This window comes from Cannabis sativa, chromosome X (genome assembly GCF_029168945.1).
Source record: "Cannabis sativa cultivar Pink pepper isolate KNU-18-1 chromosome X, ASM2916894v1, whole genome shotgun sequence".
Taxonomy (NCBI): Eukaryota; Viridiplantae; Streptophyta; class Magnoliopsida; order Rosales; family Cannabaceae; genus Cannabis; species Cannabis sativa.
The window spans coordinates 9,444,193-9,471,424 of record NC_083610.1 but is presented as its reverse complement, the minus strand read 5'-3'; the positions used below and the strand labels follow the sequence as shown (position 1 = coordinate 9,471,424).

General features: G+C 35.0%; 2 protein-coding genes across 3 annotated transcripts; both read left to right on the top strand.

The window, feature by feature from the left end:
• The first annotated feature begins 7,571 nt into the window (after positions 1-7,571).
• On the top strand, positions 7,572-10,664 carry LOC133031924 (uncharacterized). 2 transcript variants are annotated; one of them, XM_061105702.1, is made up of 11 exons: positions 7,572-7,846; positions 7,983-8,163; positions 8,252-8,326; positions 8,502-8,739; positions 8,835-8,959; positions 9,213-9,246; positions 9,328-9,374; positions 9,484-9,624; positions 9,719-9,783; positions 9,886-9,958; positions 10,059-10,664. In XM_061105702.1, the coding sequence occupies exons 1-11, from the start codon at positions 7,750-7,752 to the stop codon at positions 10,222-10,224; spliced, it is 1,242 nt and encodes a 413-aa protein (XP_060961685.1). In that variant the 5' UTR covers positions 7,572-7,749; the 3' UTR covers positions 10,225-10,664. The 2 variants fall into 2 exon arrangements, with proteins under 2 accessions (XP_060961685.1, XP_060961686.1); XM_061105703.1 differs by lacking the exon at positions 8,252-8,326.
• Positions 10,665-20,785: 10,121 nt separating this feature from the next.
• Positions 20,786-24,040, top strand: LOC133032489 (rac-like GTP-binding protein 5). Its single transcript, XM_061106455.1, has 7 exons — positions 20,786-21,321; positions 22,140-22,227; positions 22,312-22,421; positions 22,511-22,574; positions 23,181-23,245; positions 23,374-23,439; positions 23,531-24,040. Exons 1-7 carry the CDS (start codon positions 21,223-21,225, stop codon positions 23,630-23,632), a joined length of 594 nt encoding a protein of 197 aa, XP_060962438.1. The 5' UTR covers positions 20,786-21,222; the 3' UTR covers positions 23,633-24,040.
• Positions 24,041-27,232: the final 3,192 nt, after the last annotated feature.

Genomic DNA, 27,232 nt, shown 5'->3' with positions numbered 1-27,232 from the left:
GTCTTGCTTCAGGGTCCGATACACACCTTAAATAAGGCATGCTGAGTCCTCTTCGGTAGAGAATTTGATCCATCATTACATAACGATGAGCCTGATACTGAATCTTTCGAGACAGTGCCCTTTCTTGGGGCAACTCACCTTTTGTTATGTATTCTATGATGGGGACCATCCAGCTGGGTTCTTGCCCAACCGTTATTATGGCCTCTTTTACTTTGATGCTTGGCTTTGCCAAGCGTTCTACTGGTACTACCCCCAGCCCTTCGATTTCACTATCTGAAGCTAACTTAGCCAGACAGTCCGCGTGAGTGTTCTTTTCCCGGGGGATTCTTTCTACTTTGTAGTCCGTGAACTCGTGGAGCAGTTCCCAGACTATTGCTACATATGCGGCCATTCGCTCGCCGCGTGTTTGGTACTCTCCCGATATCTGATTTACGACCAGCTGGGAGTCGCTATAGACTTCCACTCTTTTGGCCCTTACGGCTTTTGCTAACCTCAGCCCTGATATCAAGGCCTCGTATTCTGCCTCATTGTTCGAAGCTGGGAAGTCGAACCGTAAGGCTGCCTGGAGTCGCAATCCGGTCGGGGATATCATTGCCACTCCTGCTCCGGATCCATTTTCATTGGAGGCTCCGTCCACAAACACTCTCCATGTGGGGACCGATGGTGTTGGTGCATTTGCAGTTGCCTCAGCTTCATTGCATTCGGTAATAAAGTCTGCCAAGGCTTGGCCTTTTATGGAGATTCGGGGAACGTAGTGTAAATCGAACTGACTTAACTCCATTGCCCACTTGAGGAGCCTTCCGGACGCTTCAGATTTTTGGAGGACTTGCCGAAGCGGGTGGTTGGTCAGTACCTTGATCGGATGTGCTTGGAAATATGACCTTAATTTTCTTGAGGCCATCAGGAGGCAGAAAACCAGTTTCTCGATGATGGGGTACCTTGTTTCTGCTCCTATCATGCGCTTGCTAACATAGTACACGGGATGTTGAGTTTTCTCTTCTTCCCGGACTAGGGCAGCGCTGACCGCGTGCTCGGAGACAGCTAAATATAGAAATAGGTCCTCTCCGAGAACAGGTTTTGACAGGATAGGAGGCTTGGCCATATGTTCTTTCAGCTTCTTGAATGCCTCCTCGCATTCGTCCGACCACTCAAACTTTTGACACTTCTTCAGTATGTTGAAGAAGGGGATGCACTTATCTGTAGACCGTGAGACGAAACGGCTCAGGGCAGCAACCTTTCCGGTTAGGCTCTGCACATCTTTATGCTTTTTGGGGGATGGCATGCTCAGGAGGGCTTGGATTTTCTCTGGGTTTGCCTCAATCCCCCTCTGGCTGACGATGAAGCCCAGGAACTTCCCTGACTTGACCCCAAAGGTGCATTTCTTTGGGTTGAGCTTCATGTCGTATCTCCGAACTATCTCAAAACACTCCTCTAAGTCGTCCGCATGGCTATTGCATGCTTTGGACTTGACGAGCATATCTTCTACATATACCTCCATGTTTCGTCCCAAGAGGCCTTTGATTATCCGGTTGACCATTCTTTGGTAGGTCGCTCCGGCGTTCTTCAGTCCGAAAGGCATGACTAGGTAGCAGTATATCCCCTTATCGGTCCTGAAGCTAGTGCATTCTTGGTCCGCCGTGTGCATCTTTATTTGGTTATACCCGGCGTACGCGTCCATGAAGGATAGTAATTTGAATCCAGAAGTGGCATCTACCATCTGGTCGATCCTGGGTAGCGGGAAGTAGTCCTTCGGACAAGCTTTGTTTAGATCAGTGAAATCTATACAAACTCGCCAAGTTCTGTTCGGCTTGGGCACCAGGACCGGATTGGCTAGCCATTCCGGATAGTATACGTCGCGGATCATGCCGTTGGTCAGAAGCTTATCCACCTCTTTCTCTAGAGCCTCGGCTTTCACCGAGTCGAGAGGGCGTCGCTTTTGTTGGACTGGTGGCATGTCCGGATTGACGTTGAGGACGTGGGTGATGACGTGGGGACTTATGCCAGTCATGTCCTCTTGGCGCCATGCAAAAATGTCGATGGCGCCCTTCAGTATTTTTATTATTTTTTCTTTTTCCTCCGAATCTAGGCTCCTTCCCAGCGGGAGTACTTTGGTGGAGTCGAGGTCGCACACTGATATTTCCTCGACATCCTCCATTGGTTCCACAATTTTTTCGGACCCCACCCGAGGATCCAACTCATCTTCTTCAGCCACTTCTGGCTCAATGGTTTCCCGGACCATCAGCACAGGCAGGTGGGTTGCAACATTGTAACATTGCCTTGCTTCCCCCTGGTTTCTTCTCACCGTCCCGATTCCAAACTTCCCCGGGTAGGGAACTTTAAGCACAGGTGCCGAATGGACGTGACTGCGCCAAAATCTACCAAGGTCGGTCGGCCGAGGATCGCGTTGTAAGCGGTCAGGCAGTCCACCACCACAAAAGTGCAGTACTTGAATGTGCTCTGGGGGGTGTCCGGACACAAGGTGACTGGGAGTCTTACTTTTCCCATTGGGATAAGCGTCGTTCCATTAAACCCTGTGAGTTGGGAACCACTGGGTGAGAGGTCTCGGTCCGTCAGGCCTATTACAGTGAAGGCCTCCTTGAAGAGTAGATTCACGGAACTTCCGTTGTCAATCAAGACTCTGGCCACCACTTTATTAGCGATGGGGGTCTCTATGACCAACGGGTCATGGTGAGGGAAGCGCACCGTCCTGGCATCTTCTTCCGTGAACGTGATGGGTTGATCCATCAGCCGGGGCCTCTGAGCTGGGAGTTGAGTGACCTCCCAAACCTCATTGTGTTTTACGGCCCCAGCATACCGCTTTAGCTCTTTGCGGGTAGTTCCTCCAATATGAGGACCTCTGGAGATCATGGCTACCCTCCCGTTGGGTCTGGGCGGCAGACCGAGGATGTGCTGGGCATCGCCCGCAGGAGCAGCTAGAGCCAATACTCCTGCTGCACCCCCCAGTGTTCCCTGGGGCACAACCCCTGTCGCCTGGCCCGGATTGAGGTGAGGCAGCCTATTCTTGATCCACTCATAGAGGTGGCCCAATCAGATCAGGTTTTCAATCTCGTCTTTGAGATTCTTGCATTCGTTGGTGCTATGACCAATATCGTTGTGGTACTCGCATCTTTTGCTTGGATCCCTCCGGGAGCTATCTTTGTACAAGGGATGTGGTCTCCGGTAGTGCGTATTTTGCCTAGTAGCAAAGTACACACGCTCTTGGGAGTCCGTCAGCTCCGTGTACTGGGTGTACTGGGGAGTGTACCCCCTTTTTTGACGCTTCTCCCCCGTTCGGGTGCTGCCTTTGGAGGATCTTTTGCTCCTCGAGCCCTGAGAAGGGCCTGCCAGGCTAGCGGTTGGAGCGGAGTGCAAGGGAGCTTGTCCCTTTATCCTCGAGGGATTTCCAAAATGAGATGATGCGGGCGCCAAGGGTTGGCCTTGACTATATCCGGGGGTGGCAGAGAACTGTATGCCGCTTATTGGTGGAGCCGTGGTCGGGACTGTACCCGAGGGCGGTGCTCCGGGCATGTACACTTCTATCCCAGTGGGATAGTATCCTCCATAGGCCACTATATGGGCCTCTTCAAGGTTGATATATTTTTGGACTCTCTTCTGGAAGTCCTGAAGGCTAGCAGCCCCCTCTTGTTGTAGTTCGTTCCAGAAGGGAGTTCCTGTACGGATGCCTGCCTGGAGAAGCGCAAGCTGTTGTCCGTCATCAACTTTCTTGGTCTTCGAGGCTTCCTCTCGGAACCTCTTTATATAATTTTTCAAGGTCTCGGTGGGCAGTTGCTTGATGTTAGTCAAGGCACTGACCTCCAGATTGACCTTTCTTGCGGCGAAAAACTGTCTCTGGAAGTTGGTCTGTAACTTGTTCCAACAGCCCACAGATCCTGGTTCCAGCTTCTTGAACCATTCCTCCACGGACCCACTTAAAGTAAGCGGGAAGCACAGACATTTTGCGTCATTGCTGACTCTCATGACCGTCATGACACGGTTAAACCGCGACAAGTGGTCGCTTGGATCGGAGTTACCGGTATAAGCTGCCATTTCGGGCATCTTAAAGTTCTTGGGGAGCTCGACCTCCAGGATGTGCTTAGCACATGGCTCCCGGTCCTCGCAGTCTGAGTCGGAGTCATCCCCTTTTTGTCTTCGGGAGACTCGGGCAATGTCTTTTCGAAGTATGGCAAGTTCCGCCATAATTCCTTCATTCAACGTACCCGTGGAGACTGCGGGCCCGTATCTTTTTTGGTCAAGGTGATCCCGGAGGTCACCTTGATTCCCATTGATTTGATTTCTCAAATCAACGAGAGGACATCTCTGTCCTCTTCTTCCTCTACCTCCGGGCTCCTGGTGCAGGGAAACGCTTTTCCGGTCCTCTCGATCCTGAGGGCCAAGACTCCTTTTTTGGAGCTTGCCCCTCTGCGGACATTTCCCTTTAGGGAAATCTGAGCGGACCTTTCGCGGATCCTGCGCCTTTTTCTTTCGCTCCGGGGTAGAGGTAGGGTTTTTCTTTTGGTACCCTTCAGCGGGATACCTTATGGGGCTAGGCTCCCTAGACTTTTGCTGTTGGGTACTAGGCGAGGATTCCTCTGGTTCCTTGCCGAGTCCAGCAGTCATTGCCTTGGGATGCACGTGGATGCCAGCCGCCTCCATGGCCTTTTGCATGGCCAGCATCACTTCTTGCATTTTTTGGTTTTGTGCTTTTTGGGCTTCGATCTCGGCTTCGTGATTGATAGCTTTTTGCCTGAGAAGCACCAACTCTGAGTAGCTACCTTCATCATAGGCATACTCATCGAGGTTTCCCTCGCAGTCATCATCAAGAATTCCTTCTTCTTCTTCCTCAGAACCCTCAGCTGCTCTTGAGGCTACATCTTCCTCATTTGGATCTTGAGCATCTTCTAGTGGGCGAGGTTGACGAGTACTTCTGGTCTCCACCATTCTTGTGAAGTGAAGTGTATGTTTGCAGTAGCTTTCTTCAGCTCTCAATGAAAGCACCAAAATGTTGACCGAGGTTTTCGGCAACCGATAAAATATTATAAGATTATAGAGCTGTAAGAAAATTAGAGAAGGATTTTTACGTGGTTGGGGCGTTGATGAGCCTTAGTCCACTAGTCTATCTTATTTATGGATGTATTTAATACAGAGAATGAATTTGGTGAGTGTTTCACTCTTATAAATACAGAGAATGTTCTTGGTGAGTGTTTACTCTTCTTGCTCTTGTGCAAACCAAGATTCTCGACCCCATTTAATGAGCTTTGAGGGGGTATTTATAGTATTTTTGGTGGGGTGATCCACAGAACTATTGTACAAGTGTATCTGTAAGTATCCATAAAGTTGGGCATTCCCAATGAATATACCATGAGTAATGCATGGTCAAATCCCTAGGTGCTGTAGGGCTTTTATGTGGAATGTCCTTATTGTCTTTTGACTGATGTGACTCTTCACAGTGTAGCCGTCGATAGACTTAAATGATCATTACTTTGTAGCTGCAGGTTGGGGGTTGTGCCGTCAGACTTTATTGTGTGTAGCAGTCCCAACACGCTTCCTCCCATGCGGCATTAAATGTGACTTGATTGCTCAGGGGAAGCCTGACACCTCGCGGAGATGCCTTAGCGTTACTTGGGCTTCTGGGAGCATATGGGGCTCCCTATGCCTTCTCCGGGAGGCATGTCCCGGATGCTGCCTTATTACATAAAGACTTAGCACATAGTTTGAATGTTAAGTTGTTTGATCCACGCGTCCTTGTCTGGTTGGTCCACATATATTGGGCAAAATCAGGGGCAACAACAACAATAATAATAATAATAATGGTGAGTGTTATAAAAATAAAAGGACAACATTGATAATAAATAAAGACAGTTAATTAATATTTAATTCTTAAAATTTAATATTTATATTAGTATTTTTTTTATTAATAATAAAAAAAGATACACATTGAAAAAATATATATATCTATCAAATTATTTATTTTAAGGATCAATGATATTTTTATAACTGTCAACACTAATAATAATAATAATAATAATAATAATAATAATAATAATAATAATAATAATAATAATAATAATAATAATAATAACTAATGTAAGTTGCGTTTTCATTTTTTTATGTTTTTGTAATATATAGATAAATATAGATCAATATTTATGTTAGTTAAAAATTTAAAATTAATATTACACAAGTAAAAATATAATTGATTATAAAGTTATAATAATATGATGTTAAAATTAAATTATAAACCTTTTCAAGATTTTCTATAAAAAAAATACACTAAAATATAATCACTAAACAAATAAATTTAAAGACAAAAAATATAAGATATGTTACTTCATTACATTAATACATAATCATTCTCTAGGCTGTTAATACGTTATATATGAATTTATCAATAGATAAATATTGAGTAATAACTTTATTTTTTAAATTATAGAGTACATCACCACCTTTAAATTATAAATATTTATTTACGTGGACCAATAAAATTGTGACATTCCACCATGGCAGTTAACAGCTAAAAATAGATGGAAGTGTTAAACTGCTAGCAGAACACGAGTTTAGGAGGTTTTACCACTAGAATTTAAAATTGGGGGTTAGTTGCAAAAATTTGGCCACTTAAGGAGGTTATGCCGCAAAATTACCCTTCAAAATAATATACGTGTATAGTAAAAAAAGGTATTTAGAAACATTAGAAAAACATCTCTAATTAATTAAGTAATAAATAATATATTATAATTTAAATTTTAAAAATCTCTCTAAAAAAGGTCTACCCATAATAATTTCATACTATTTCATATTTATTTGTAATTTTTTTTCATTCCCCTAAACTCAACCTTTTTAAAAAATATGTTTCTTTTATTGTTATAAAGTATTTTTTTTTACCAACATAAATAATGATACAAATAGTTGAAAGATAGTCTGGTCTCATCAAAATGGATGGCAATTTGTGTTCATGGGTCATGTTCGTGTTGTGTCAACAAATGTATTACAAGTATATGCTAAACCCAACCCATTTAATATTGTGTCAAAAAATAAAATTCAAATACGATTCATGTAACCCGTTTATAAATGGTGGAGTGAGATACGATGATGACAATAATGAGTTTGAATATAATGACAACTATAAATGAGATACGGTGATAACAACGATTTTGAATTAACGTAGTCCCGACTATAAGATAATGATACAACACTTCTGAGATTACATAGTCATTTTTTTTATTGATTTATTGATTATTTTTTTTAAGCCTTGTGTAAGGATTCTTTAAATTTTCTTTTTATTATAATGTTTGAAGATATATTTTTATTTCATTTATTTATTAAATAAAAATTGTATGATAATTTTTATTTTATTTTACATTTTTTAGGCCTCAATTTTATGTAAGGATTCTTCAATTTTTTTTTTATTTTAATGTTTGAAGATATATCTTTATTTTATTTATTTATTAAATAAAAAATTATATGATAATTTTTATTTTATTTTTACATTTCTGAATGAAAAAAATTAGTCAAATAGTTAGTCATATTATTAAAAAAAATATCAAAATATAAACGCAGGTTAGACGACGTCGTGTAATTGCAATGTGAAATACTATACAAAGCTTTGTTCCCTCCAAAATAAATTAGTCTCCCTCCAAATTTCAACTCCAAAGGGGTCAAGTCCCCAACCTAAAAAGAAAAAAAGACGACACAGAGATTTCATACTTAAAAAATATAAACTCGGAGCTCCGACCCCATTGTTGCACCATCGCCATGTCAAATCGCCAAGATGATCTCGACCTTCTTCTTTCTCTTCAAGACCGCGTTTTGGAAACTCCCCCTGCTTCTCCTTCTCGCCCCCATTCCCCCGGTAAAGTTTTCTAATTTTGTTTTCTTTTCTTTCCAACTTACTTGAACAATTGCTCATTTTCGCTCTCTATTCATGGATACTAATGAGATTCTCTCTCTCTCTCTCTCTATATATATATATATATTTGTTTCAATAGAGTATTGCTCAGATGAGGGACCTCCGAGCCGAAAAGGACAGGCGGACATGTCCGTGTTTAGGGAAGCTGTTCTAGACTGTCTTGACTACGAGCCAGATCATATACAAAAGGCTTCAAAATCAAGCCAGACAAAGCTCTGTAATGAACCCGGGGTCGAGAGGTTTTCGGGTCTACGAATTAGGTACATTTCTTTTTCTTTGTTCCTTCTTGATTAGTACAAATCTAGGTAAACTAAAACCCTTTTCAATCATGCCTTTGTAATTGTTCAGGAATGAGGCAGTGACCCCTGCCGAGCTTAAGAACCATTTCTCAGACATTCGTTTCGTTCGGTTATCAACTATAAAGTATGTAATGTCTCTTAATAGACAGACATGTTTGCATTTTTATTTCTGTCATTAGTGCTCTTTAGCTACTTGAAGAAGCATAATCTGTGTTGGGGATTCCTTTCCCTAATAAAAAGTATATAGAAAAGGGAAGAAAGTTTGTATGTTTTGACTAAGCAATTATTATTATTTATAGGAATCTGTTGATAGGGGATACTCTTTCTGGGTGTTGGGCAACTGTTGGAGTATTGACTGAGAAGGGAAATCCAAGGACTAGCTCAACAGGGAAGAGCTATTGTATATGGAAAATCGGGTGTTTGGATGAAACTACTGTTTCATTATTCTTGTTTGGTGATGCTTACATAAAACTCAGCAAAGAGCAAGCTGGAACTGTGTTTGCTCTATTTAATTGTACTGTCCGCAAAGATTCTATGGTATTAGATTGTATGCTGATGTTTATTTGTTTTTGTTTCTCTTATAAATGTTTCGAAATGTCAGCACATTCTGTGTTTGTTTATTATGCTTTCAGGGTCAGGGTTTCTCTTTGAGTCTGTATTCACCTAAACAAGTCTTGAAGATTGGTACTTCAGTTGATTATGGAGTTTGTAATGGGAAGAGGAATGATGGAGTTGCTTGTACATCAGTCATAAACAAGTAGGCCATATTTATTTTAGGCAAAAGGAAATATGTTGTATATAAAATATGCTCATTACAATAAGTTCTGAACTCTTGTGACTATTACAAGCAATATTCTTATTCTCTTTTTGATAATGAACATGTTTGAAGAAATACTTATGAGGATCGGTATGAAAATTATCATGTGCAGTGACATATTCGAGAAAAAAATAATTGTGTGCAACATATTGATTTTGTTTGTGGCTTAAATATCGAATTTCTTTTTCTGCAGACGTCGTGGGAAATATTGTAAATTTCATAAATCGGTAAGCATGACTCTGCAATGCCACAATTTTCTTTTCGAACAATGTTGCTAAACTGATACTCTTCATGCTACAATTTAACAGAAAGAATCACAAAAGTATACCACCATGCGAAGTGAGCTCAAGGGAGGGTAAGTGATGAATGTACAGAGCATAGTTGATTGCATAATCCACTCTTCGTATACTTGATACATTTTTTGCAATCTTAGTTTGATGAAGCCTTTCATATCTTGTGCACAGGAACATCAGAACAGCGTTTAGGGATCCACCCAGATCGGAAGGGATATACATGGTTGATCCACTGGCTGATAAAACAAATTCAAGAAAACCCAAGCAACCTATGAAACTATTGTCTGTTGAAGGACTCAAAAAGGCATTGAGGTTTGTCATTGGTGGTAATCCATTGAAAAGAAAATTACTTTAGTGAAATGTTTATGTTTTGGCAATTTGTTTGCTCATTTGTTGCAGTAAACAGTAATGCAGGTAAAGTGACAACAAATTCGTACTCGCAAGGAATAAGATTTCTTACAGAGATCACAGGTCAGAATCCTAAACTTTTAGCTCTTGCTGGAGTACCTTTTGTGAGCTTTTTCTTTTTTCCCCGAGATAATTAAGGATTATGTGGCGTCTTTTTTATTGCAGGGAAAGCAGGAAGCAATAACATAAAGAAGGAATCAGCTATGCAAAACCAAGAATGCAATAGCTTTCAGAAGAGGTAATTCAAGGTTCTTTTTTCTGCTGTCTGTATCACATTCGTATATGCATGCCAACTTTTAAACCTTTTCACTGATGATTTTGATGTAAGCATTTCTCAGGAAAGCATCTAGTTTGAACACACATTCTTCTGAAGCTATGAGAAATCAACAACTCAATGCAAAAAGAAATAAAACTGAAAAGGAGCAAACTTCAGCAGACAAAACCAAGCAGGGAACAGAAAAGATGATTGAATTAGATTTTGTTAGCTCAGATGAAGAAATGTGAGCCTTAAAGCCATTGGTCCTCATGATCACCTTGCCAATAATGAACATTTTGACTAAGAAAGTAATACGGCAAGGCTGTAAAGATTTTACAGTTCTCTGTCTGATATAACCTTTGGCAACACTTGCTTTACTCAGAAGATACAACTCAATGGAGCTAGTGCCTCTTAGATTGGAGTCAGCCAGGCATATTGTTATTTCACTCCCTCAATATGGTACCGATTTTCCAAGACAAACCAATTTGGAGGGTTGTTAAGAGCTATCTGATTTAGTCACTAGCACAAATAAGAAATTGCAAGATTTATATTTGACAGTTACTATCGTATATTATTCTTGTGAGCGAGGATGTTATTTGCTCTAGTGTTGGACTAATAAATTAATGTTCTAGTTGGACTCAAACAGTCAGCCTCAGGGCATACCATAATCGAAATTGACACTTGGGTATGTGCAGCGTACTGTTTTACCTATTAGTTATTGATTAATTTATTTGGCTTAGGACTTAGTCATGCAAAATTTTATCATTATACCAACAAAACTCTCATTTTTATTCCTCTGATCTCAATTTTCCAATCAGCAATTGAGAAGGTTGATATGTATACCTGTCAGTTTAATTACTAATTAGGATTAGTGGACAGTTATAAAAATACTAATGTAACTTATAAGCAGGGGAAGCTGTTGAAAAAAAAGGCTTATACAATTGAAGAAAGAGCAAAATCAAGGACAATAACATGGGCTTGTAGTTGGTAATCAGTCAATAATTTTTCGCGTATTTTACTCAAAATTTAAGTTGACTAACAAGGTTTGTAGGTACGAAATGGTGGTATTAGTCACCTAAACTATAGGCCAGGTGGTGAAGGTTGGTGTTCATCATTATATATTTTAACATAAGAAAATGCAGCAATTTCTATGCTCCAATTCAACATAAAATAATGAGTGAGTGGGTGAGGTGATGGTCGTGGTGGTGGTGCATTTGGTTTTTCTGCTAAAGAAATAACTTATATGCATTTATTTAATGGATTAGAAATTGACTGTAATTGAAATGAGATTGTAAGTACTAAGTAGTAGTATGGATAGGTTCTTGATCATCCGTGGATTGATTATGCACATGGGAGTTGGTATAATAAACCTTATGTTTTCTATTTGTATGTAACTGGAAACGAATCATAACTATTGAAATTTACTTTGGAATCTTCTTATGTGTCAAGAGATTCAAGATAGAAAATTTTGAAGCTACATTGATAGGGACTGCGGATCCATTGTTTTAGGCACAAAAAACATGAGTAGATTTGTAGTTTCCTTGGCATATTATTAGGCCAGTAATGGTAACTACACATCATATTACATTAATGCATAACGTTTTAATAATGATCCAGACTAAAAAAATGTAAACCTCTTTATATAAATATTTATAATATATATTTATATATATAATACTTTTTAATGGGTATTCATTGATTGTTATTAAAAAAATTTAACTATAAATATTAATTTTAAAAATATTAAATAATTAGATTTTAATCTAAAGATGAGTAATAATTTTTTTTATTGAATTTTTATGTTTAATTTAATTAGTTAATTACAAAAATATCAGAAAATATTTTTTTTATGCTATATCAAAAGCATATTTATACAACCAATATAAAATTAAATTCAATTTTTTTATCTTCATTTTTTTTTTGTCGAATAACTTTTTTTTTTATTATGGAATAACCTCAGGCCAAATAATGTAAAAATAATTTTATTTAAATAAATAAAAAAATTAAACATAACAACTCAAATTTTCCTAATGATACCCATTTAATTATCTTTCATGTAATATTCATTATATATATTTTCATATATAAATATATATTTCAACGTGGACAAATTGTTAGGTCATTGCTTTCATGAAAGCAACATACACAATAACCTACTCACTTTTACAGATTTAAGAGATGACAATACCAATAGATAAAGTAATGAACTAGCTAAACATAAACTCAATAAAAAGCTTTGTTGTGTTAGGAACTATAAAAGATTATCAAATTTAGTGTTTAATAGTACTCATTATTAGGAAGTTAAGTGTTAAAGAGAAGTGATATGAAAACAAGTGAAAGAAGTTTAGGGTATGTACTATGTAGTAGTCTTTCGGTACACTCCTTTCTGATAGACCAAGAATATTTATTATGTGGGGAGTTCATTATTGTGAAAAATATTTATGCTTACCTTTTTAAATTAATTTATTTAATTTTGTAGGGTTTTTTTTTTTTTATCATTTTGTAATATATTTATTAAATTAGAAGAAAAATATTTAATTTTTTAATATTTCTTTTACTGGGGCTACAATACCCATAGCCAACAAGATGAGTGTATTCTGATTATAATCGTGTATGTTGTAATATTATTTAAAATCTTTACACAATTTTAAAATTTTTTAAATAAGTTATTGTCTAAAAAATATGGTTCAAAAAAGTTACTTACTATGCGTGTTATAAAAAACAGTCAAGGGCGCAATAAAAAATATTTAAATTTAATTTTTAGTATTATAAATTTTATAATTTTTTAAAAAAATTTATAAGCTATCTTAAATAACTAAATGTATGTGAAAAAAATTCAACTAAATTTTTTTTAGATGTTAAAACAAATAAGATAAGAAATATATCAAAACAAACCTTTGAGTGTGGTAAAATTTTGTCAAGAAGTTTGTTTTATTTTATTTATATTTCTATCAACTATGACTTCGTACATGAGATGAGTTATTAGTGACTAAATATGTTGTAATCTTAAATGTTTTCAATGACTTGACTATGATGGGTAGTTGGAGATGGTAATAACAACTCAACCACCAAGGCCAATTTGCACTAAAAGATTGGTCAATAAACTCAACTCAAAACTAAAGCCAAAGGGCCACCAGGCTAGCAACAGTAACCATTAACCAAACCAAGTTGTTCGTTCATTCATTCATTCATTTCATGCATATGATTTGTATATTTATTCTCTCTTTAGTTGACACAACACAATTTTCTTTTCCTTCAAAGCAAAGGCTCTCTCTCTCTCTCTCTCTCTCTCTCTCTCTCTCTCTCTCTCTCTCTCTCTCTCCATCCCCACATCTGGATAACATATTTATATCATATCATATCATCAGACATCAATGTTAAGTTTGGACCATATCTTTCCTTCTTAATGAAGGCAATCTCAATCTCATTATTTAAATTTAAAGCCAACTTTTCTTTCTTCAGACGACAAAATTTCTCGCCAATTAGAATAACAACCATATAATCTTGTCATTCAACCCTAACGAGAGTAATTTGCAAAATTAGTTAGTACTAAGTTAGTACTAACTTTGGAAGAACAATTAAATTAAAAGAAATTGTTAACTCCCTCCCAAAAGTTGTCATCTTTTTGCATTTTAGTCAATATTATATTTGGTTGGCAATTTTCTATAGTGTTATCTCTTGCTGTATCTTCAATTATCATAGAAATTAATACCAAGATTTAAGTGATCCAATTACAGCATAGCATTCTAAAATCATTGAGACATTATTCCTCTTTTCATTAAACTTCAAAATAGGTATTGCCTAATTGAGTTGGGACAATTTTTTCTTCTTCTTTGTAAAATATACATTAATAAAAGGGAAGAGAGATCCGGGACCCTAAAAATTAATGCCATTTTAAAACTCGAACAAGAAAGCTTTTATTGTCACATGTGTTTGTATTTTTCTCCTTTATTTATTTTCTCTTAGAAAAATCCCCTTAATTCTCTTGAAGTAACACTTAGTATAGTTGATACCCTATTCATTTTTCATTATAGAGAACTTTTAGTATGGTTGTAACTCATTTGTTTTTTTAAACCTTACTCCCTATTTTAGCTAAAAAAATAGGTTAAACCTCACTTCAATTATAGACATGTATATATCCCAATAAAGTTTATTACAGATTTATTATTGTTAATTTGATAGTGAATATTAAAATGACTAAATTTAGGTGGCGTTTTATTGGGAAGAATAAAAATATAAAAATAGGAATAAAAATAGAATAGAATAAAATTTAAAATGTATAAAAAAAAAATTATTAATTTTTTTTTATATTGCATTGGAATGATCATTTCTTCTCTTTCAAAATAAAATAGTCATTCTACTAAAATGATAAAAAAGCCATTCCATTGGAATAATATTCCAATACTTTAAAATGCAACTAAACAAATGATATTTTTTTTTTCATTCCATTCTATTTCATTACCTCCAACTAAATGTCACCTTAGTGTATTAATTCAGATAATTAAATGCACATCGTTTAAATAAAAGTGATTCTTTATCCAATTCAGATAATCGAGTAAAGAGTTATAGCCGTTTTAGTTCAAAAAATTGGACTTTTTGCCACTGCCAGGAATTTGGTTAATCGGTTCCCAAACACTTAACCACTTTTCTTGATCTCGATTTACTGATTTAGAAATGGTGAACCAGATTGCCCAGTGGCAGTCTTGTTTTTCTTGTCAAACGACTATATTTCACCCCGATACTATATAAACTCGAGTTTTACTCGAAAATTCAAGTTGGCTGAGCATTCATTTCATACACCTAACATATTCAAGTGAGTATAATAAACTCCCAAGTTTAAAATCCAACAAACACTTTTCACACACTTTGAGTCAAAATTTGTGTTTAATTTTTAATGTGTGCTTGCTAATCACTCTAGGTTTTCTATTGTATCATCATACTTCTAGAGATTTTGCTTGTAATTCCAAACACATTTCTAGATTAAAATTGAGGCGAGGTTGAAACCGATTTTGTAAATAACCCGGTTAGAGTGAGATTGTCACTGCAACAATCCGAGAAAGAGGTTGATAGTCCTTTGCGGTGCAAAACTATTATAAGAGGTTTGGAAATACCTTGGTGAAAATTTCTCGGATGTAAGGGTTAGTCAAGCCCGTTAACTTGGCTCAATATTGGAACTTAAAGCTAGGTCCATAGCTTTAAAGACCAAGGATGTAGGTGGCTTAGTTCTACCATACCTTGTAAAAATCGAGAGTTTACAATTTCTTACCCTTAAATTCTCTACTTTACAAGTTTAATTATTTGCCATACATTATTGCTTGCTTTATTACTTGCATTTGTTTGATTAAGAGATTAATTGCATAATTTTATGTTAAAAGTTTTAATTTACTAAAATTAGTTTAAATTTCCAATTCACCCCCTCTTGGAAACATATCTTGGGTTAACGATTGGTATCAGAGCAAAAGGTCATTTATTTGATTAGATTTCACAATTTAGAGCATGGTGTTTCCAAGTAATTTAGAAAGTAACATGTTAGAAGTTTTGAGCTCAAATAGTGCACCATACTTCAATGGAGTAGATTTTTCTTATTGGAAAATTAGAATAGAAACTTACCTTCAATCTATGGATTATGATTTGTGGCATATTTTGTCTAGTGATCCTTACATTGCTAAACATGTTATAAATGGTGTAGAAGTTGTTAAGACTTATGAGGCATATGATGAGAACGATAAGAAAATGCTTTCTAAAAAGATTTGGGGTCAAATGGTTGATAAAACTTGTTTTGAAGACTTTTTGGGAAAACTGCTTGTTGCAGGAAACTTGCATACTTGACAAACTGGTGAATCAGTTCACAGTAGGTAACGATCCCAATGTCTTTTTTGTCTTTTCAATTGCAATTTTTACCACATAAAAATCCTACCATCAAGTTTCTATTCCCCATTCAGATATTCCAACCCTAAATAGAAGCCTCCAACCCTATTCTCTAAAATTTTCACTCTCTAATGCTTCATCTTCAAGAGTAAATAGGCAAGAATCCTCAATGCAACAAAGGGAACAAAGGTCCAAGGCAAGGAATGACCTCTTCTCCCATAGAAAATATGCAAAAAGATTCAATGAAGACTTCTCACAAAGAGATATTCTAAATGGTAAGCAATGAGATCTCAAAGCTCTTGAGTATGTCAATTTCAATTCTCTTTTTGAACATATGGGATGGAAAACCTTGTTAGAAATACAAATCAATATCTATCCTAGGCTAGTTAGGGCTTTTTATGCTTGCATTAAAACTCATTGCAATCCATATAGTGTTAAGGGAATCCTCAAAGGGGTAGCATTTGAGTTAACCATAGACAAGCTTAATAATATTCTAAATGCACCCAACGATGGCCTCTTGCTTGACCATAAACTCCGCCTTATGAATAATACCACCTTCAATTATTACCTTTTCAAAAATAATGTGTGCATAGGTGACAACTTTCGTATAAAACCAAAATGAACCTTCATCACCCTTTAAGGAAAAATCCTCCATGCTTTTATATGCTCTAACCTTGTTCTTAGAAAAGGCCATCAAGATGAAGTAAGTGCAATTGATCAAATAATCCTATACAACATCATCTTGAAAGACAACCAAATCAACCTAATTTACCTTATCCTAAAAACCATCAATGAAGTGTATAAGCCTACCCTAAAAGGAGCCTTACCCTATAGTTATCTTCTTAGCTACTTGTTCCCGCTCCTAAGAATCCCAATTGAAGATGAAACTGACATTTATGAACCCAAGGATTCTGACAGTCTTGGTGAGATCACATTCAAATTAATGCGCTACAAGTTTAATGAAGTGGAAAAGAAGTGGATTTCTACTAAACAAGGTTCACATGCCCATGAGGAAGCAGCTTTGGTCTCAAGTGAAAGTGAAGAAGAAGAGCAAGAAGCCCAAGCTCAAAGCGAAGAGGAAGCAAAAGAAGAAGTGTCGCCAATGCCACAAGTCCCTCACTTTAATATCGAAGAGGCTTTTGCTAACCTTCACACCTCCATTGCTTCCAATTTTAACACCTTGAGAGGTGAAATGAACACTCAAATTTCTACTCTCCAAAATGAGATGGCTACCATAAGAAGCGGCATTGCCACTATGTGGAGTGACATGGAGTACGAATTTACTGATGCTCAAGAAGAGATGGCACAATGAAGGGCTTGCATGGATCGATTTGGACCTCCACCAAATTAGCTCCCTTGCATTTGTTTTTAGCATCTTTTCTCATGTTTATTTGATTTAGTTTATTTGCGTAGGCTTAGTGCCTTTTAGATTTTATGTGTTAGTTTGTTTTGTTTTTATTTTGGATGCTATGTGTTTGAATTTTTATGGTTAATGGTATGCTTTGTTTTATCTTTTTATTTGTCTTTGATATTGTGAATTCCTTTGCCACCCTTTCTGATGAATCATATGGGAGGAAAATTTTATGATTTTTTTTTTTGGTAACAACTTCAATTTTTTTTTGGATATCTAATGCTTTTTAAACTTAAGTATAAAATTGAGTGAGAGTTTACAAAATCATGCAAGGGAAAACTAAAAGGTAAATTTTTTTTTACCATTGCACACACTAAGGGAGAGCTAATCTAATATATCTTGCTTCAATTTTTCCTTTTTCTTTTCAAAATAATCAAATATTTGATATCATCAAAAAGAGGGAGATTGTTAACTCAAACTCTTAGGTCTCCTTGTTGTGACAATTAATAAATATTTGATTATTATTTTTTACTAACGATTTGTTAATTTTATAGCACAATTAAAAGGTAAAATAAATTTGTCTAAGATAAAATTAACTCCAAGGGTAAAATGGTAATTTTACCAAAATTCTCGAAAGTGACTCGAATTGGATTTCGAGACTCAAGGAACTCAAGACAAGGCTCCATGAAGATTTATTTATATTTCCTAGTCTTGTATAGTGATTTTCAAGTCCATACTCAAAAACGTTTTAAGTACAAATTTTGGTTTATTAACTTGTGCGACAAGTTTTCTCACCAAATGATATAAAAATTTTCAATTGACTTTTTAAATCACATATCATTTAACTAAGAAAACAAAATTACAATTTCTGAAATCAGATAATTGAGTAGAGAGTTATAGCCGTTTTAGTTCAAAAAATTGGACTTTTTGCCACTGCCAGGAATTCGGTCAACCGGTTCCCAAACGGTTAATCGGTTCTCCTGATCTCGATTTACCGATTTGGAAATGGTGAACAAGATTGCCCAGTGGCAGTCTTGTTTTTCATGTCCAACGGCTATAAATGGCTATATTTCACCCTAACACTATATAAACTTGAGTTTTACTCAAAAATTCAAGTTGCCTGAGCATTGATTTCATACACCTAACATATTCAAGTGAGTTTAATAAACTCTCAAGTTTGAAATCCAACAAACACTTTTCACACACTTTGAGCCAAAATTTGTGTTTAATTATTTAATGTGTGCTTGCTAATCACTCTAGGTTTTCTATTGTATCATCATACTTCTAGAGTGATTTTGCTTGTAATTCCAAACACATTTCTATATTGTGATTGAGGTGAGGTTGGCACCGGTTTCGTAAACAACCTGGTTAGAGTGAGAATGTCATTACAACAATTCGAGAAAGAGGTTGATAGTCCTTTGCGGTGCAAAACTATTATAAGAGGTTTGGAAACACCTTGGTGAAAATTTCCCGGTTGTAAGGGTTAGTCAAGCTCGTTAACTTGGCTCAATATTGGAACTTAAAGCTAGGTCCATAACTTTAAAGATCAATGATGTAGGTGGCTTAGTTCTACTATACCTTGTAAAAATCGAGAGTTTATAATTTCTTACCCTTAAATTCTCTACTTTACAAGTTTGATTATTTGCCATACATTATTGCTTGCTTTATTACTTGCATTTGTTTGATTAACATTTTCACCCCCTCTTGGATATTGGTTTCTAAAAATGTCGATAAATATTTTGGTATTTTAATTGAGAGATGAAGAAAGTAGTGATACCAAAATGGTTGTATACTGCAACTGTTGTTGCCACCCAAACCACTGTTGGTAAACCTAGTAATCATGATGCGGATATTCGTATGGACGATGTGAACCCTAATACTCAGACAAAAACAAGAGTCAATGGAGACCCGACAGAAGCAACCAATAGTCCTACTAGGAAAACTCAACATACTAAGAAATATGTTGATGAAAACCCCATCAATGAAGATCCAGAGGATGATCCCGAGGACGATAATCCAAAAGACGATGAAAAAGACAAAGAAAGGGAATATTATTATGAGCTATACCCTACAGTCGTTGACATGGCTAAAGAACATGCTGAAACTAAGAATAAGTTGGCTGCTCAGGAGGAATTCTCCCATTGAATGGAAGAAACTTTAATTAGAGGTCAGAATTGAGTTAGGAGAAGTGGAACCTGATGAAAATATTCCTAATGATCCTGGTCCTTAGGAAAACAATGCTACAAAGAAAATAAACCCAAAAGACCCTGAAACATTTGATCCTGCAAAGGATAAAGGAAAATGTGTCATGGGAGAACCAACAAAAAAAATTACTCCCACTACTCCACAGAGTGACACGATTACTGCCAACTGACCTTTACGGAAAAAAGAAGGCGATCAATGCTCCAGAGTAAAGCCACCTGATTAATCTACAAGGCATAGTTACGATAAGCTAAGTACTAAGGAACAAAGGCCTACCGCTCAGGGAAGGAAAAACTGCCCTAGTAATCTTATTAACCCCAGTGATGGACTAGAGTAATCCTATTAACCATAGTGATAGAGTAGATGAGATTCACCCAATTTTAGAAGGTAGTTTTTCAACAAATGACCTCCAGGCACGTTTAGACACAAAGAAAGAACAAGCCAGATGTGAGAAGGTGAGACCTAATGGAAACGACCTAAGGAATCATTTTAATGATCGAGTCTGTGGGTGTGAACTCCAAGACGACACCAAGTCTAGAAGACCTAATGGCTGAATTGACAAAGCCGCAGAATGTATTTCCCGGAGGCAAAGTGGAGTCGTATCTGATTCAAAAGAAGAAGATCAGGAACCACGTGTAAGAAGAATAATAGAGACACTCTTGTCAAAAAACTTTAGAATGCTTCTAATGGAGCTGTATGAAGGTAGGATAGACCCAAGGGCCCACTTGTCTAAATACATTTGATTGGTGCAAGTAGCAAAGAACACTAAGTGAGATTTATTATATCCAAAATAATTTAATATCTTTACTAAGAGTATGCTAAATTAATCTATGAGTTGTAACATTAACATTGCGTCTAACATAAGGAAGAGATGCACCGAAAAATTAGACCATAAAACTTATATAAACCAGAATTAGTAGATAATCTGATTTTTATATTATAGATCTCATTCTTACATATTTTTTTTTTTTGGTAGAATTAGTAGATAATCTTGACCACTATAAACCAGCTGTAAGGATTTGAGCTGGATTTCCTTAATATAATTTCGCCAAATCATAATATAATCTAATACTAGTAATCATTTTCTAGGGAGCGGCCTTATTAATCTATTATTTAAGTAGGAATTTGAGGGAATTTGAACCCTTGATGACATCCTTTATTCTTGCACAAATAACTCCCTAAACATGATTTTCCTTTTCTTTTTCTTGCACAAAAAACATGTCTAATGAAATCATGATATAATATTTTAATTTTAAATTAAAACATAACGAAAAATTTAAATTTATTGCATAATCGTATTGGTTGTTTGGTCATATATTGCCATCACATTAATACCATTAAAACACAAAATAATAAATTAAATATTAAAATGAAAAAAAAAACATTGTTAATAAAGAAAGAAATAGATAGGAAAAGTTAGAGAGAGAGATTTTTTTTTTGAAATGGAGAGAGAGAGATTGAGTGAATAAAAAAGGTGTGTACTGTGTAATTAGTGGGGTAAAATTTGTGAGGGATTTTCAGTTTTAGAGATTTTGAGTTACAGTCAAACTGTATATCATATTTATATGATTGCAGCTGGCAAGAGCTGGCTCTCATAAGACTAAACCCCAATCCACTCCATTTCTCTCTGTCTCTCTTAGGTGTCTCCTTCTCTCTCTCTCTCTCTCTCTCTCTCTATCCTAGTTCTCAGGTCCTTTTTCTTTTTCTTCTTCTCTTTGTCCCAATGTGCCTGGTTTTAAAGAACAAGTGTTTCAATTCAAATTAGGGTTTTATAGTCTCATAGGTGAACAAATCCAAAAGCGATCAGTGGAAAAAAAGAAAAGAAATGAGTGCTTCAAGGTTCATTAAGTGTGTCACGGTGGGTGATGGTGCCGTCGGCAAGACTTGCATGCTTATCTCTTATACCAGCAACACTTTCCCTACGGTAAAGAAAACAAGACTAATTTTTCTTCTCCTGTTTCTTTATTGGGTTCTGTTTGTATCCCGGGAAAAAGTGGAAATGTGAGAGATAAAAGAAAGAAAGAAATGTTGGGGTTTTGCTTTCTTAAGTTTTTCTGGAGATGGGTTTCTCAGTTTGGATTGGTTTTATGAGGTTTAGTGTTTTGTGCTTGTGGATTCTTTTCTTGGTTTTCATGTGTAATTTTCTCTCTCGTGTTTTTCATCTTCCATTCATGTTTGTTGCTTTCATTTTTTCGGTGCTATGTCTTTCTATCTTTTTCATGTTTCGATTTGTTGCTAAATTTGGTGTGAGTGAATGCATCAATGTGTTTTGCTGGGCCACTTTTCAAGTGTTGGGATTTTACTCTTGTCCCTCTACCGAGTGAAGGACTCAAGGACTTTTAATGTACCGAGTAAAGCATTTTTGTTTTAGACATAACAAAAGGAACACAACTTTCTATCAAATCAAAACCTGTAAAGCTATTTATGTCCTTTGCAGCTGCAGGGTGTGAAGTGAATTCTTGTTGTTTTGCTTAACCTAAGTAAATTAGTGTTGAGACTGTAAGTATTTATATGTATTAATACTTGCTCAGTCACTTAATTGTGTCTGATCATTCATTCTCAAACACAAAATGGTTTGTATTTAGACATTAGGACAGAACTTTCTTCTTCTTTTTCTTGTGTATTGTTTCGTTTCACTCCTTCTGTGCCTTGTAGAAAATCCTAATTTGTTGTTGTTGTGAAAAAGGTTTTGCAATATAACTATCTTTACTTTTCTCCTGATAATGATATGTTTTGAAACAGGATTATGTGCCAACCGTGTTTGATAATTTCAGCGCAAATGTGGTTGTGGATGGGAGCACTGTTAATTTGGGACTGTGGGACACTGCTGGTAAGCTTAGAACTGTTACTCCCTGCTATATAGTGTTCCACTGCTTCATCATTTGGAGTCTGATGATTTAGAATTATAAAACAGGGCAGGAAGACTATAACAGATTAAGACCTTTGAGCTACCGAGGTGCAGATGTTTTCCTGCTTGCTTTCTCTCTTATAAGCAAGGCCAGCTATGAAAATGTTGCCAAGAAAGTGAGATTTCCATATGGATTTTTTTTTTGTCTTGTAACATATGATTTTATGATGTATTAATTATATTTTCCCCCTGTTTTATATTGTAGTGGATTCCTGAATTGAGGCATTATGCACCTGGTGTACCCATAATTCTTGTTGGGACTAAGCTTGGTTAGATTCTCCACTCCTTTTCTTTTCCCTTCTTTATCAGGTTATATTTGTATGTGCTTTTTAATTGTTTCATACTGTACTAGTTACCGTTTCTCATATGAGAGATGCTCTCTTAGATTAGGCTTCTGCCTCCCTATGGTTGATTGTGTCAAATAGTCCTTTACAATTTGATTTATACTTAAAAAATCTTATGGCAGGTTAATGGGCATCACTTCTTGTAAACTTTTACCTATTTGTTTGGACATAATCAGATTCAAGTTTGAATATAATATTAGAGTATTTGTTTGTATCCAAAAGCAGGGGTTTGTGCTCTTTCACACAACCTTTTTTGTGAAACTTGCATGCTTGAAATTCTAGTGTTTGTAATAAGAATGATATGGAGATGAAGTCTTTGCAATTCTTGGTTTGCGTGATGCCAATATCAGTGTTGGGCCACAGTTGGTGTTAATTTCTCTCAGTTCATCTCTAAGTTAATATGCCCTGATATGGAATCCATATCAATTACTTCTTAAGTTAGTTTGTCACTTTTATACATCTTTCCTTCTTCTATTCCACAAAACAATGTTGACTGTTAGTTTTAATGGGAGACTTTTTTGCTTATTCTAGATCTTCGGGATGACAAGCAGTTCTTTGTTGATCACCCTGGAGCCGTGCCCATTACCACAGCCCAGGTAACATCCAGTGGATTTTCAGTTCATAACTTTGACCTCAGTTTAATTTTCTTTTCTACTCAACTGTTTAGAGGGGGGAAAGGAGTACCTGATTTTTTTTTTCTTCTTGTATTGTTTTTCTCTTGTAGGGGGAGGAACTGAGGAAGCTGATAGGTGCCCCGGTTTACATTGAGTGTAGCTCAAAAACACAGCAGGTACATTAAGAGTCCTATTCACCATTAAAGTGGTAAATTGGCATAGTTCTTTGTTGAAGGGATTTATGTAATGTTTGCTTTTTGACTGCAGAATGTAAAAGCAGTATTCGATGCGGCCATCAAAGTTGTTCTCCAGCCACCTAAACAGAAGAAGAAGAAGAGAAAGACACAGAAGGCTTGCTCCATATTGTGATTATGAAAAAAGTGACTGTATGTTGGGAGGAAAGTGGTGACCAGTTAACCCTTTAAACCGATTATAGTCTTTCTCGGTCAGTATTGCATCTCATAAATTTTTCTCACCTGTCGAATGCGACGATCTGTGGCTCACAGTTTTCAACAGGCAGAACTAGGAAAACTCTCTTTAATGCAACCAAATGTTCACATCATCTGATTTGTATATTAATGAATCAAAATTGTGTTGGTTCTTTTTGGGGGTTATAGATATTCCTAATATATCTTACCCTCTATGAAATACTGAACTTTTTTCCTAGCGTAGGCAAACTTATAGTCATGTTCTGTAACCTCATTTTTAGTACACTTACAACTCTTAAGGATCCTTTTTCTCTTATGTTATGATTATGGATATCTCATGTTTGAAGCACCTTAGCTAATATCAATTACACAATAAGTTTTTTTTTGATAACAAATTACACAATAAGTTAAATGGAAAGGTTGATACTGACTTTTGGAAGTGGAAAAAAAAAACAACTGATATAGAAAGTGAAAGAAAATGAAAGAGAATATCTACATTTTCATAGTGGAAGGAATATATTGGCGTTGAGGGGTCTCAGCTTTTTTGATGGAGCCATGGAACGCGGTTCTTTTATGAACCCATCAACTTCAATATCGTTTTAGATATTGAAATTTTCGTAAACCGCCCAACCCGAATAACCCGACTAAACCAAACCGACAAAACCGAAAAAAAATACAAACCGACATAACTTGACAAAATTCTAAACCGCCCAATCTGTAAATTGGGCGGGTTGAATTTTGACCCAAACCGCCCAATGAACCCGCCCAAACCGATTTAACCCGATTAAGAGTTTTTTTTTTTTTTTTTTTTTATATATATATATTATATATTATATAATATATAATAATATATAATATATATATATTAAAAAAAACCCAATCCCTAAATTGAATTTAGATTTGGAATATTATGTATTTAATGTTATTAATTTTTATTTTAGTTGAATCTGAAAAAAAAAAAAAAAAAAAAAAAAAAACTCCTAATTCGGTTTGGGCCATGTTAACCCGCCCAACCCGCCCAACCCGTCGGTCGGGTCCAGAATTTTTTTTTTTAAATTGGGCAGTTTGCATGCAGAATTTTATAACCCGATTTTTATGTTGGGTTGGAAAATATATAGTATAAACCGACTAAACCGACCGATGTACAGCCCTAGTTTTAGATTCTTTGGAGGCCAACCCTTTTCAGCTAATCACGAATATATAATCTCTCTCTCTGCACAATATATTTATATATATATTATTTAAATAAAATAAGACGGCATGGGATAATATATATATCTCTGGCTAAATAAGAGCAGTTTAATTCGCAATATTCTGCGTCATTTGCAGCCATGAAAACCGAGGGGCCAGAATCCTATTTTATAAGAATTCTTACCGGTCTAACATGATATTAGAATCAAAATTAAAAAAATTTCTAAAAATTAAAAAAATTTCTAAAAATGTTAAAAGAAAAATAAAAAACACGATTCCAAAAGTAGATAGTTAAAAGAGTTATTTGTGATTTAGAGATAGTGTCAAGGGGATGTTACAAAGTTTCACATTGTTAATGTATAGAAATATAATAGAATATATAGAATATATAAGATCAAAAAACTATTCCTATAGTAGAATATTGATTGAGATAGAACACATCCTATGCATCCAACAATTCTAACCAGAATCAACAGACTTTGATTACTATTTGTCACAATAATACACTCTTTTATATCTACCCAAGTATTCATTGTCATTATCCAATTACATTCTTCTAAATTACATCTCAACAATGTTTGATCAAAATTGAGTTTGATTTGAGTGAACTCACAAAATAACTTTTTTTTTTTTAATTATTTTGCACTATGTTCTAGTTTTGATAATATTTTTTGCAAATGATTTTCCATACACCAAACATATGATTGAAAATTTTAAGGCACCCGATCCAAAATTTTAACCGAAGCCAAAACTATCAAAATAATCCAAAGTACATGGTGAACTATAAAAATGTCTATTTCCACGGATAACCTCATCCAATAATGCTTCTTTTCATCTTTTTTCATGATAAATTATCTGTTAAATATTATTTTCTTTCATGATCTTTGTATTTAGGTTCTTGATTTTTTTCTTCCTTTCTATATATTTGTAGGATGAGTGTTGTAGGAACACCTCTTTTGTTCTTATTGGTAAGAACATTTTTATTTTCAATATATGGAAGAAATTATAATCCAAATTTTTTTATATGACAATTGATACTATACTTATAACATATATTCTATTAATTTTCGAAAAATTTCAAATAATTTACAGTGTTAAAAGCAATATTAAAATATTTAGTTGTATTTATGATTAAAAATTGTGTTAATGTTTACTTAAAAACATTTATTTCATGTGCTTATGTTTTAGCCTTTTTGGTACTATATTCGAATTTTTTTAAAAATTAACAGAAAATTTACTATAATTATTATAAGTTTAAGACCATCATGAAAAAAGAACATAAAAAAACACCTAAATTGTGTGTCGTCAATTTGGAGGCATGTTGCACCATAACACATCCCCTATCACATAAAAATTTGGTGTAATGGTAAATTCTTAGTCAATTTTTTTTCTTCAAAAAGTTAAGGGTTCTAATCTTATCAATTACATATTTGAAAATTTCAAAGTGACAAATGTTAGAAGACCTTGTAAAGAGATAAGAACTCTTTTACTATACTTAAGATCTGACAAATTAAATTAAAAATTGTATTTAAGATTTTGCTAGCAAATTTTTTTTTGAGTCTGCCACTGTGTAGATAACCGCATTGTAAATTAAATTTTGAACAAGCCTACTAAATTTTTTTTATACAATTATGCTCAACATGAACATAATACAAGTAATTTCATAAAATATAAATATAGGCGATACATGTTTATTATTGCCACTAAAATCATTAATTAACGAACATCATATTAATATTTATTTAATAAAATTGTTTATTTTTGTAGACCAAATTTAAATGTAAATTTTTTACATAATAGATCAAAAATTTAGAAAAATTACAAAAATAAATTAATATGGAAAATTTTTATTTTTAGGTGTTGAACTTTTTTATTTAAAAAAGTACATCGTTAGTAAAAATAATAAATTATTTTTTAGTTGTTTATAGTTTATTTATAGTTGTATTATATTTGTTATAAGATTATTTTTTTTGGTTGTTTTGACTGTTTTATAGTTAATTTATAGTTGCCATGAGGCTGTTTTCTCATTATTTTTTTTAATTACTTTCTTACTTTTTGCTAAGAAAAATATTTTTCGTAATTTTAAAACTTTACAAGCATATTTTTATAAATAAAAAATTTAGGTCATAAAATTGTAAATAAAACATAAAAAATATATTTTTAAAATTCTCTAAATTTCTCACTAATGTGATAAATTAAATACATTATTTTTTTTTAAAAAAAAAACAACACATGTCCCACTTAATATATAAATCAATAATCTAACTGAAATAATAAATATTTACATAACCAAATTATGATATTTTGTAAATTATGACTCTAATGTCATTTTCTTTTATTATAAAAGTCT

Coding starts and splice junctions, on each gene's coding strand:
- LOC133031924 (XM_061105702.1), top strand. CDS start 7,750: ATGTCAAATCGCCAAGATGATCTCGACCTTCTTCTTTCTCTTCAAGAC. Junction 8,327..8,501: donor GTTCGGTTATCAACTATAAA/GTATGTAATGTC, acceptor TATTATTTATAG/GAATCTGTTGATAGGGGATA. Junction 8,740..8,834: donor CTGTCCGCAAAGATTCTATG/GTATTAGATTGT, acceptor TTATGCTTTCAG/GGTCAGGGTTTCTCTTTGAG.
- LOC133032489 (XM_061106455.1), top strand. CDS start 21,223: ATGAGTGCTTCAAGGTTCATTAAGTGTGTCACGGTGGGTGATGGTGCC. Junction 22,422..22,510: donor ATGAAAATGTTGCCAAGAAA/GTGAGATTTCCA, acceptor TTTATATTGTAG/TGGATTCCTGAATTGAGGCA. Junction 22,575..23,180: donor TCTTGTTGGGACTAAGCTTG/GTTAGATTCTCC, acceptor TGCTTATTCTAG/ATCTTCGGGATGACAAGCAG.